The 12,162-nt window shown below is 41.8% G+C and overlaps 1 protein-coding gene across 1 annotated transcript in view; it reads left to right on the forward strand.

Moving 5' to 3' along the window:
* The window catches only part of LOC146989172 (thiamine transporter 1-like), a 22,085-nt gene extending 10,429 nt beyond the window's left edge, over nucleotides 1-11,656 (forward strand). The window contains exons 4-6 of the mRNA XM_085775292.1: nucleotides 9,449-9,641; nucleotides 11,211-11,352; nucleotides 11,504-11,656. Coding sequence (XP_085631418.1) covers nucleotides 9,449-9,641; nucleotides 11,211-11,352; nucleotides 11,504-11,656 — 488 coding nt within the window. The remainder of the gene's footprint in view (nucleotides 1-9,448; nucleotides 9,642-11,210; nucleotides 11,353-11,503) is intronic.
* Nucleotides 11,657-12,162: the final 506 nt, after the last annotated feature.

Consider the following 12,162-nt stretch of genomic DNA (forward strand, 5'->3'; position numbering starts at 1 on the left):
AATAGGAATTCAGGAATAGTTCACCAAAAAAAATGAAATTTAGTCATTGTTGACTCACCATCATGCTGATGAATACTCAAGAGTAGTTTTTTATTCCTCAAAGTGCATCTCATCTGGAGACCTGGGAGGCCGGTTCGTAGTCGTAGCGATATTGTTTTTGACGATTTAAAAAAAAAAAAAAAAAATTAGATTTTTTTTTTTTTTTTTTTTAAATATTGATTTGTTCACCCTTTTTACATACAGAGAGTCCAGGTTTTGAAAAGGGTTTAAGTTCACTTTATAATGGAATATGTTAATTTATAGGCTCCATAATGTGCATATTAATGTTAAAATGCAGTTTACCTATATCTCATTTTGTCAGAAAAGTTTCTGTTTTTTCTATACTCTTTTATTTTTGCCTCTTGCAGTCCAGGCTTTTGAAAAGAGAGTAAACATATTGCTGCTGAATAAATCTTAAAAACTGACTTACATGTGATGTGTATCTTTTGGAGAAATACGGTTCCTGGAATAGTCTGTAGACAATCATAATCATTCAACTGTTTCACTGGTGTTAAAAATGCAGACTAAAAATCGAGAAAATCAGCAATATCGTAGAATCCCAATTTAAATCAAATAGGCATCCAAAAAACGTAAAAGAATCGAATCGGGAGAAAAGCATATCGTCCCAGCCCTAGTGTCTAGGCTGTAAAAATGTCCTAAATGACGTTGTTTCCAGTAAACTCTGGACTATCTCCCTTCAGGACACTTGGATTGCAGTGGACGAGCAGTGTGGAGGAATACTAAATGGTTTTTGTGTAGTTTTATGGACGTTTTTGTGTCGGGCCCTATTACTCTCATATAAGGATTTCATTGGACTACAAACCGGCCTCCCGGGTCTTCAGATGCACTTTGAGGAATAAAAAACTACTCCGGAGTATTCATCAGCATGGGGGTGAGTCAATAATGACTCACCCCCATGCTGAATTTCATTTTTTGGTGAACTATTCCTTTAAATACTATTTCCTATATCGTCGTGTGATGAGATGCTGTCTGAGCTCAGCGTTGACATATTTATGACGCAGATGTAACAAACAATTTGGCAAACAGTTAGACAAAATCATTCATTCAGTCATCCAGAGACTTTTTTTTTCTGGCAAACTGATGATTATAATTCAAATATTCATTCTCTCGTGGTTTTGCTGAGCACAGCAGTGAGTTTGGGTCTGGAAACATTTGCTGAGTGCGGCTGAAACCAGTGAGAGTGAATAAACTACAGGAAAGTCGGAGGCCATCAATTCAAATAATGAGTTAAAAGTTGCTAAAAAGCTGTTTAGAGCCGAGAGGAACTGGAGAGTTTGGTGATAGTTTATCATTTGTCATAGCTTCAAACTTTACATGTTGTCATTTGAGCCATAGAGAAAACTGACTAGTACCGGGTAATATCTCAAGTGAGGTGTCATGATTTGAAATATAATCATGTCTTGAAGGGAAATAGTGTTTAATACTGTCAAGTTTCTGTCGCCGATGTTTAGTTATACACAATTTAAATTGTTTGTACTGCACACAATTACTGAATACCTATGTCATTTATTAGTGATGCTACCACAAAGATTTATTCGTCACATATCAAAGCACAATTATCATGAATTTTGCAATACTCAGTATTATTGCATAGCAACTTAAATCCCACTGGTACTGTAGATTGTGAAATGTTTGATAAGAGGTTTATAGATCTTCTGGATGGAGACAGATCAACTTTCCAGCAGCTTTTACTTCACTTCACAACATCAACTTCCTGTGTCTTTGGTCACATGGCACTCACCTGACTAGGGCTGATCGATTAAAGGGACAACGAGGAGGAGTTTCTATTTGGTTATAAAAAAGTCTCACGTTACAGTAATGTGAATGTGATGAATCTACGCTACCCGCACTTGTTAATGGCTCCATTTTCAATAAATATATCGTTTTGTCTCTATCGTTATTTTGTCATTATAATTAATGGTGGAAATGCTGGGCGAGCCGACCAGCGTTTCCTACTTTCGGTTTCGCAGACGCTGCCCGGCGGGTCATGGGAATAACGCCGCCGAATCGCCATTAATGGTCTTTGAACCTCTGACTTTCATTCTTGATGAATAAAAACATTATTGGCTGGTCCAAGAATTTCACCGTGCGCGCGGAGGCTCATGGTAAATGTGAAAACACTTCGCTTTCCAAAACTCCTCGTTGTCCCTTTAATCTTATTTTCATCATCATCTCCATATCAACATGCACAACAAACATATTTCAAAAGGTTTCCTGATATGAGATGAGTAAGTTTTATTCACAGTATTTGCTTATTTATCGCAAGTCATATCGTCATCACAGTGTTGAACAGTGTCATCGCACATCGGACATTTTACTGATATGCTGCAGACCTACACCTGACCAATAACAGGCCTGGAGGACATGTAAAAAGAAATACACTGGCTGGTTCCAGATGTTTCTCTTATAGTAACTCTTGTCTAAACATTTCAACTGTACAAACATGAATATATAATTTTATATAGATATAGAATTAATTAGATATAGGAACTTTCACCTGTGTGAACACTGCATATTTCTGGTAAAATAGACCTCAATCAAAATCTAAACTCTTCAATCAGCCCCATTTTTCCTCTCACATCAACCCAACCCCCCCTCCCTCTGTCCTCTGTCCTCCACATTTCACACCTGTGACAGTTTGATGCTGCACTATCAGACAATTCAAATCCTTAAAAACCTCTGATTAATTCTGCTGTGTATCCGGCTTAAAGAGAATTGGTTCAGGTTCTTGTAAAAAAAAAAAAAAAACGAGTCCAAACATTTTCATTACGGCTTATGGCTGTTACACACGTTCTGCCACAAAAAACTAATTGAATAAATAAACAGAGAGAAAACACAATCCCTTTATACTATCAGTATTTCCCAACCCCTAAAGCATGGCAGACAATGGGAGCAGCATTAATTAGACTATTTAATTGCCTTGCTCTCATCCCCAGATGGGTATGGCAGCAGCTGCCGCCATCCAGCCAGCGCACTTTATTGATTATAGTACTGATACATTCCTGTATTCCCCAGAAACCAAAGGCAATTACTCTGTGTAAACCACATCCAGCTGTATGCCTTTCACTTGTAAATGCTTGTGCCCAACATGCAGTCAAGCTGTACAGCCCATGTCTGATATTTCCCCAAAGATCCCTGTTGTATTTTTTCCCCGTATTCCACACTTAGCAAACATCCCTGAGGAAACAAACCTGGTGAGAACCGATAGGGGAGAAAATATGAATATGGATTACCAACGTGATAAAATATGGAGGAAAAGCACAACATCATTTACTATTTTCATATTCGGCATATTAATAACTGTGTGTCCCCGAGCTTGAAAACAGCATTTTTCTTTTTTCTTTTTTTTTCTTTTTTTTTTTAGAGACTCGTTAGTTTTAAAATAAAACCAAACACGTCTGCAGAACAAACTGCTTCATTGTGTTGTACAGTTTGATTTCCAAGGAGAAAATACTCACAGGGCACCTCGACCCATTTATTTATCTGCGGTCTGAAGTGCGTAATTACAAATGATTTACACATCAAACATTTATCTGAGTCTCTCCTGGGTAATGTAGTCCTGACCAGAGCTGCAGTCAGTACATTAGCTCTCCCAGGTCAGGGATGTCCACTGTTTTTCCATTTAATTTGGCATGAAAGTGCATGGTGAATATATTTCCATTTAGATTCAGACAACTTAAAGTGCAGCACTTTGAAATAGTTCCTCCTCTTTCAACTCAACACACTTGCAGATTCAGGTTTGGTCCAGTATTGCAAGGAATATACAGTATGTCTGGACAAAACTGGACAAATCCATGTCCAGTAGCTCTGCAGGAAGTTAGGAAGTTAGAAAGTTAGAACGTTAAGTGTGTGTTTGTCCATTAACTGTCCTAATGATCTTTCCCTAACCACAACTAGCCTCCCACAGATCGGATCGGACGATTTTTTGTTTTTTAAATCACACGAAATGTCCGATCAATGACATCATAAACATGAGCTGTCGTCTAACGCTTCCAGTATATTGAATGAAACATGTCGGCGGTGTGAAACTTCTTCAGAGTGAAAGAAACAGATAAAACACAAACCGTCTGCAGTCTGTGCAACGCTGAAGTCCTGAACCTTGTGGGGAAACTTTTGAACAAAAGTTTTTCAACACAACAAATTAAATCAGACACCTGGATAAGGAAGATAAGGAGGAGTATGATGAGTTCCAGAAACAGAGAGCGGAATAAGAAAAACACAAAACACTGAAACGGATGCTAAAGAAAAACACTTTTAGATGTATAGCCGTGATGGTGACATAGGTAAAGAGATATTATAAGGAAGCTGGTTGATCTACCATTTAATATTGTGGAGAACTCCGCATTTCAAAAACTTTGCTTGCATACTTTGATCCGCTCTACCTCCTCCTCCACATACTGTGGTGATGACAATCTTAATATATATAGTAAATAAACAAGTTATTTAAATAGACACATTGCTCCGTTATTATCTAAACTCACTAATCGGTGATCGGCCCCAATAAAGTAAAGCATTACCATAACTCAGTGTTGTCTTTTCCTAACCCGGTTTGACCATTAACACAGTGAAGTCTGTCTCTCTAACCTTAACCACACTGTTTTTACTGTGTAAAGATAATATAGAAAGTAAGAATGTCAGAAACCTTAGCAAAACTACAACTCAGTCATGTTTCTTCCACCTTAAAAACACTGCAAAACTCAGATCTATAATATCACATTCAGAGTTTTGCCCTATTCATACAGGATTAGTATTACCTTGGGACGTCTGGACCCCACGTCTGTGTTTCTTGCTTTGAATTTGCACAGGATAAGTGAAGTCTGTATTTTACTTGAATTTACTGACATTAAGGCCCGGATGTGGTAGTTGTCATGGCAAAATGTCAAAGCAGCAACGTGACTTCAGAACAGTGTGCAGTCGTTGTCGGGATAACGGGCCGTCAAGGTGTTTGTATTAAGCCTGTTGAAAGATAGAATAATGTTCCTTACCGAAATTTCACTCATTTTATCTGAGCTTGCTGTTTCTTCCAATGGGTCTCCAGTACCAAGACCAGACTCCTGCATTTGCACCTAAAATGGTCTCAAAATTGTCACTCATCATAATTTCCATTGCAGTCTCCATGTTTCAACCGGGAAAGAAGTAGAAAAAGGCGCACAATAAAAACAACAAATACCCCCCAATCACTGAGATGCAGATTCGCAAGGGACTAGTATTATCACAAGGCGTCTGTGTTTGGCGAAATATGGTTTTTACTTTACAAATTACAGACATCTTCCGCAATTATTACAAATTACCAGAGGTCCCCAGATAATACTAATCCCGTGCGAATAGGACTTTAGACATTATAATTCACATCTTTGTTTCTTCATAATTCTCTTTTGACCTGTCTCAAGAACGACTGGCTCCAGTTAGTCCAGAAGACTGTAGACCAGATCCAGTAAATACAGTCACATGACTCCGTGTCCTGGTTTCCTGTTGGCTTCAGGTTTCAGTACAAGGACACTGCAAAAACTCAAAATCTTTCCAAGAATATTTGTCTTATTTCTTGTCAAAATATCTAATTTCTAGTCAAAACTAAACTCTTTCCACTTAAAATAAGACTCATCACCTAAAACTTAACTTGTTTTTAGATAATTTCATTTGTTTCAAACACATTTTTACTTGAAATAAGTAGAAAAAGCTGCCAGTGAAAGCAAGTTTTTGTGCTTGTAATAAGAAAGAAAAACTTGCTCCACTATCAGATTTTTCTACTTATTCCAAGTGAAAATCTGCTTGAAAGAAGGACAAAGTGTCTAAAAACAAGCTACTTTTTAATGTGATGAGTCTTATTTTAAGTAGAATGAGATTTGTTTTGACTGGAAATTACATTTTGACTAGAAATAAGATAAATATTCTTGGTAAGAGTTTGAGTTTTTGCAGTGGATCGTGTTATTTCTTGTAGAGCTGTCAGTGGTCCATGGTCCGGTTCCTGTGTATTTGTCTGAATGCTTTATATTTACACTAGTAGGTCACTGAGGTCGACCAACCAGAGCCTACTGCTTGTATTTTTTGGTGTTGTATCTCTGTGTTATTGTGTTTTACCTTCACAAACCTGAACCTCTATGAGATAAAATTTACTCACCCACTCACATTGGACACTGAAGTTTTTCAAAATTGTCCAAAAATCAACCAACTATTGACTGAAGACAAGTCTTGTAAGGTCGTGGTCCACAAAGTCAGAAGTGTTTTAACTCAGGTTGAAGGACGTTGTCTCTCGTCTCATCTTCTTCCTCCGACTTTTTTTTATCTGGAGTGGCGTTTGAAGCCGACGTCAAGTCGTATCTCTGTCAGATGCAACATGAATTAAACGGTATAATCCAGTTATCCAATTAAACAGAGACTTCACTTCACCACCAGCGCCAGAGCCATGCAGCCAGCGGTGTTTAACATGGACGGACCGTGGAGCTCGGCTGCGTTATTGATCCCTCTCTATGAAGTTGTACAGCCGCCTCCTGCTGACCTCGCTAAGCCTCCAATTGACACCACGGTGGAAACTGGTCTAATTATTCAGCCGTTCTCCGTTTGACCCCCCTCCTCTGCTAATCAGAGCCGGGGGACTGATTAAGTACATCTTAAACACACGCAGGGCGGCCCGGGTGATGTTTATGCCGGACCGTTAGCGCTGATTGACCGTGAATGGATCAGGAATCAAAGGAAATGTACACATTTAAAAGAGTGAAGCAATTATCCCGAGCCTGAGCGTCTCCCGGGGGTTTAAAAGGCGATCCTTATTTACGCTTGCCTCGCTGGATGTGACTCAGGTTTTTATTCAACCTTTTAGCAATTACAACGACGTAAAATAAGAGATTTGACAAGGCAGAGAGGTAGTTATGGAAGATGTGATGAATAAATATGCAGCCGGGGAAGTTGAAGTGAAGTGAAGTGACAGGATAGAGAGAAGAGAGGGCGAAAGGTCCCGGAATAATCAATGCATCAGTCCACCCACTGGGACAAAGGTCTGCAACGGCTTCATGTGGAGAAGAGAAGACACACGGAGACGTAACAGAGCTGCAGTCTGCTGCCACCCTGTGGCCGAACGGAGGAACAACAACAACCTTCAAACTAATGAGAGAAGAAAGTGAAAATGATCAGAGCTTCATGTGTCACTGATGAACATCTGTCAGGAGAGTGACCTTTGGAGAGACGAGACAGTGAAGAAGTAGAAGGAGAAGCTTCTGAATATATCAGCGTGACGGAGGAGGAACAAAATGTCACAAATGAATCTGTATACAGTTCTAGTTGTGTTGTGTCGGATGCACACACAGAAACACAGATGTTTGTGTCAGTAAACGTCACATTTTTTTTACAGATTGTGACGGTTCGGTGCCCGGAGAGAAGCTGCAGGGGAGCTGAAGCAGTTTGACTCATGTGCTGTTGAGTGTGAGGGATTCTTCTTCTGTTGTCAGCTGGTTGTTGTGTTGTTGTGTTAGTGCATCGTACCATCACTCTGCTCTGTGAAACATGTGGACTAGTTCAACGTGAGGGTTTGAAAAGTGGTGGTTTGGATCTTCTGGGTCAAATTGGACAATATTATCTATTATCATGTAGTATGAGGGAAATTATGTTTCAATAATATGTTTTATTATACAATAGGTCAGTGTTTTTCAACCTTGGGGTCGCCTGAAATTCAAATGGGGTCGTCTGAAATGTCTGGTAATTGATTGGTTCCGTCCGTGATGTTGATTGTTGCGGCTCCGCCGCACAGTGGGAACACGTGATCTCGCGATAAAGCGGGTTGTAGTTTCCATAAAGTGAACCACAAAATCAAAAACAATTAATTTAATCCAGAGGAGTAGTAGAGAAACAACTTGGTGCTGACCTGACTTGATTTTACAATCACTATTTCCTTGTCCATGGTGTACGGGGTGAAATGATGTCTGAAAACCTCCGAGCTGCTGACTTCAGGCCGGTCGCTGCCCATTACAACGTTTTCAAGGTGTAAAGCAGGAAATATGCTCCGCTGTAAACATGGTGTATTTTATTTTGAAAATTAACTGGGTGTTTTATTTTGTATTTTGCCCGCAATTTCCTGTCATACACGACCTGCTCTGTGCTGATTGATGCGCCGTGCTCCGGCGTCCGGCAAAAATAGAAGCTCTGCGTATCTTTTGCGAGGGCTGCCGGATGCCGGTGCCGTTCCGGACCCACGATGCAGCGGACCCGGAGTCGGTGGACGCTCACACGGTGGTTATAATTAATACGTAACGGCTCCGCCGCCGTACCGGAGCGGATCTGCAGCCGTTCCGCATCCAGTGGAATTTAGGCGTTAGAGTACATCCCATAGACTGTAAACATCCGCTCTCATTCGTCGTCTTCGTCTCGGGGCTGGCAACCAACTTGAAGGTGCCTTACCACCACCTACTGGACTGGAGGTCCCACACTCCAGTCCTCCAGTCCAGCAGACAGAGGACAAAATGGGCCGCGATTAACAGCGATTAAAAAAATGTAACGTGTTATTTTTTTTTAATTAAAGCAGAAGTAAGTGGTCCGGTCGTTTTCGCTAATGCTGCGTTCCAGGCAGGCTTTTGAAATCGTAAATTACAGCTTCAAGTCACAACTTACGACTTTGTAGCGTTTCAGGCAACCCACTCGTGTTTTTCCGACCTGTTTTACCGGTGAAAGTCACTATAACGGCCACTCATAACTTCCGACCGGTGAACTCGTACCAGATCGAACTGGTACCACTTCACGGTCGGAAAAAAACGAGTTTCCTTGAACGCACCATAACAGTCCTCGTCCCTACGTCGCCACATTCACGGCGTTCCTTGGCTGCACACACAGCCCTGCATGCCGTTCTCTCTCCTCATTGGATAAAAACTGTAGGATACGATAAATGTTTTCTCTTCGGCTCAGAGCAGAGCAGAGGGACTGACAGACCCGTGTTTCAGTCCAAACACTCTATGTAAGTGATTGCTGTCGGAAGATATAACTATTTAAGACTTATATTAACACAAATATATCACTTACTTCTGCTTTAATCGCATCGCGATTAACGTGTTAACTCTGACAGCCCTAAATATAACATAACATAACATGACATGACATGACATGACATGACATGACATGACATGACATAACATAATAGTTAATATTTCAGGTAAATTAACCTCAATATTAAAACATCTGATGCCAGATCTGGCCACAGCAGCTTCCTGAAACAGTCTTCTTCATGTTGGAGACTTGTGGTGGTCTGCCATGAACCACAACTCCGACTCCGGGCCAGTTCCCTCCCACAGCTGCTGTTGGCAGAAGCAGGAATGTTTTCTGTGTCCAGATGCTGAAGCGGCTGCGGCAGCAACAACTGGAGCCAGAAGAAGAAACAACTGGATTGTTGTTGTGTTTTCCGTTGCAGGAGCTGCAGCCACAGTCGCCGTGGGCCACGTGTCCCTGGAGTGGTCCGTGTGGGGGGAGCTGGTCCTCGGGGGCTTCACGCTCCTCATCGCCGCCTCTCTATTCCTGATGGATCTGACCGACAGCATCTGGATCAGCTACACGTGCTACAGCCTCTTCAAAACGCTCTACATGCCGCTCAGCACCATCTGCACGTAAGAGGAGGTTATACAGGCACCGCCGGGGGTTTGGTGGTGTGTTAAAGAAATCCAGATGTTCCTTCCTCTTGAGCCACTCAGGGCTGCTGAGGCTCTTGGATGAAGCTCAAACAAATGTGGACTGTAATTAATGTTGCTGAATCAAAGTTGACGACTGATCAGCTTTATTGTTGCTCTGCCTTTGTATTTTGTAATTTTGCCTCCAGCTGGGTTTTTTTTTTCTTTCTTTTTTTTTGCAATACTCAGATCATGAAAAGATCGGCTCCCAGTGCAGGACATGAATCAGCTTCATCCACCTGCTAACAGTGAAAAGTCAAAGGGATCAGTCTGGTTGTTTTGTTTTTTTTAGCTTGTGTTGTTTTTCCCTTTTTTTCATTTTTTATTACGGCGACATCTGTTTGTCCTCTCTGGGCCGCAGAAGGTCACAGTCAACACCAATCCACTGAAATATCTGAAACAAAACTCTGTCAGGCCACATATCCCACTTCAAATGTTTGGAGTCATTTTTTGTGAAATGTCTCTGCTGGGTAGAGGATTGGAGCAGGGGAGCTACTATGTAGGATTTTTAGCTAAACTCTGCTACATGTTTAGAGTCCTAGTGCTGGTTAAATCAATGACTTGTAACTAGTTCCAGGGAGAATGGAGCGTCTCTTGGCTGAAAACCAACCTTGTAAGATCAGAGCCTCCGACCCGGTCCGTCCCAGCTCTCGTCTCCATAGCAACACCGCCACACAAACGTAACGCACCCCGTAACCTGTAATCTCTTGTTGATGACAGATAAGACTACACACATATACACATGGTAACATGGTAGATGATAATTAACGTTATCCACAGCTCCATGGATTGATTCCTCACCGGCTTCATTGAAAACAAATGCACATGGAGGAGAGGAGGGTTAGAGACACAGAGGAGGAGACACCAGACCTGGAGAGTTCCTCTTTAATATTTGATGGACTGTATCAGTTTTGTAAAAGCCAATGTCCTTAAAGTAAAAGAAAACTTACATTCAGCTTCAGTTGGAGCAGTGCTGTTGTTGGTCTCCCTTTGTTACCAGTGCATCAAGGTTTGTGGTCTTTGGACAATTTTGTACTGATATTTTACGGACCTGATTAAAAAGCCTAACCGGCCTTAGTTTTTAAATTAGCACCATCATTAAATCAAAGATGTAACTTATCCTACTATGACAGTAGCATGTTAGCTCGCTGATATTATTATTTGGCTCTGGCTCATCTTGTTGTGATCGGACTCTGAGCTTCTTATCCTTTGTTTTTTTTGGGTTTTTTTAAAAACTGAATATTTTGGGGGCTTTTCAGGCCTTTAAAGGGTAGGAACAGGAAATTGGGAGACAGAGAAAGGGGGAATGACATGCAGCAAAGGGCCACCGGTGGAATCGAGCCAGGGCCACTGCAGCGAGGACGATAGCCTCTGTATATGGGGCGCCTGCCTAACCCACTGAGCTGCACGACGCCCCCTTCTTCTCCTGTTTGTTTCCTGTATCTGATTGTCGTTTTGTCCGTCGTCGCTCCTTCACTTGCACCACTTTGATGAATAAACTTGTGTCAGTTTTCAGATCGCCAAGGTGCTGAGCAGGAAGCGCTACGCCTTCGTGTTTGGCGTCAACTCTTTCGTGGGCACCGTCCTGCAGAGCGTCCTCACGGCCGTCGTCATCAACACAAAGTCTCTGCAGCTCACCATCACCTCGCAGGTAGGATGCTGCTGCTGCTGCTGCTGCTGCACAGTCACAGTGGATAGATTCACATTAACTTAGAGGCTAAAGAGCAGAAATGCATGAAGGGAATTAATTAATGTATTCGTCACCCTGCACCTTTTCACGTCACCTTCACTTCTCCTTTCAGTTCTTCATCTACGCCTCCTACTTTGCTGTTATTGGCCTGCTGTTCACAGTCAGAGGTGTGTACACTGGGCTCCACATGAGGCAGCAGCAGCAGCCGACTGCAGGGAACCAGGCAGAAAGAGCCACCGAGCTGCCACACGAGGCTCATCTGTGAAGGATGAACATACAAACTTTTATTAAAGGGATAGTTCACTCGAAATTGAAATTTCACTCATTATCTACTCACCCTCATGTCGACTAAGGGCTGGGAGTTTCAGAGTTATCCATGGCTTCTCTGAGTTACAGGGGGTCTCGGCGTAGCAGTGCATGTCCATATAACGGTTGCAAATGGATACCATAGTCTATATTTCAAGCTTGTTTTGTATCGGAAGCTTCTCGAAGCTCCTCTTCCCGGTTCGTCAAATTTGGGCGAACTGGGAAGAGGACGGACCTGGTTCGTCCAAATCTGACAAACCGGGAAGAGAAGCTTCCGCTACAAACAAGCTTGAAAAATAGACTTTTTTTTTTTTCGGGACAATTTCGCATTTTGGGGCTTCAATACAAGACGGACATTACATACGAGCAGCATGGAGGTATTTGGATGTTTTTTGGTGTGTCTTTTTGTTACGAAGACAGTTGGTATCCATTTGCAACCGTTATATGGACATGCACTGCTACGCC

Source organism: Trachurus japonicus, chromosome 4, assembly GCF_045865225.1.
Source record: "Trachurus japonicus isolate A0001 chromosome 4, Traja_1.0".
Lineage (NCBI taxonomy): Eukaryota > Metazoa > Chordata > Actinopteri > Carangiformes > Carangidae > Trachurus > Trachurus japonicus.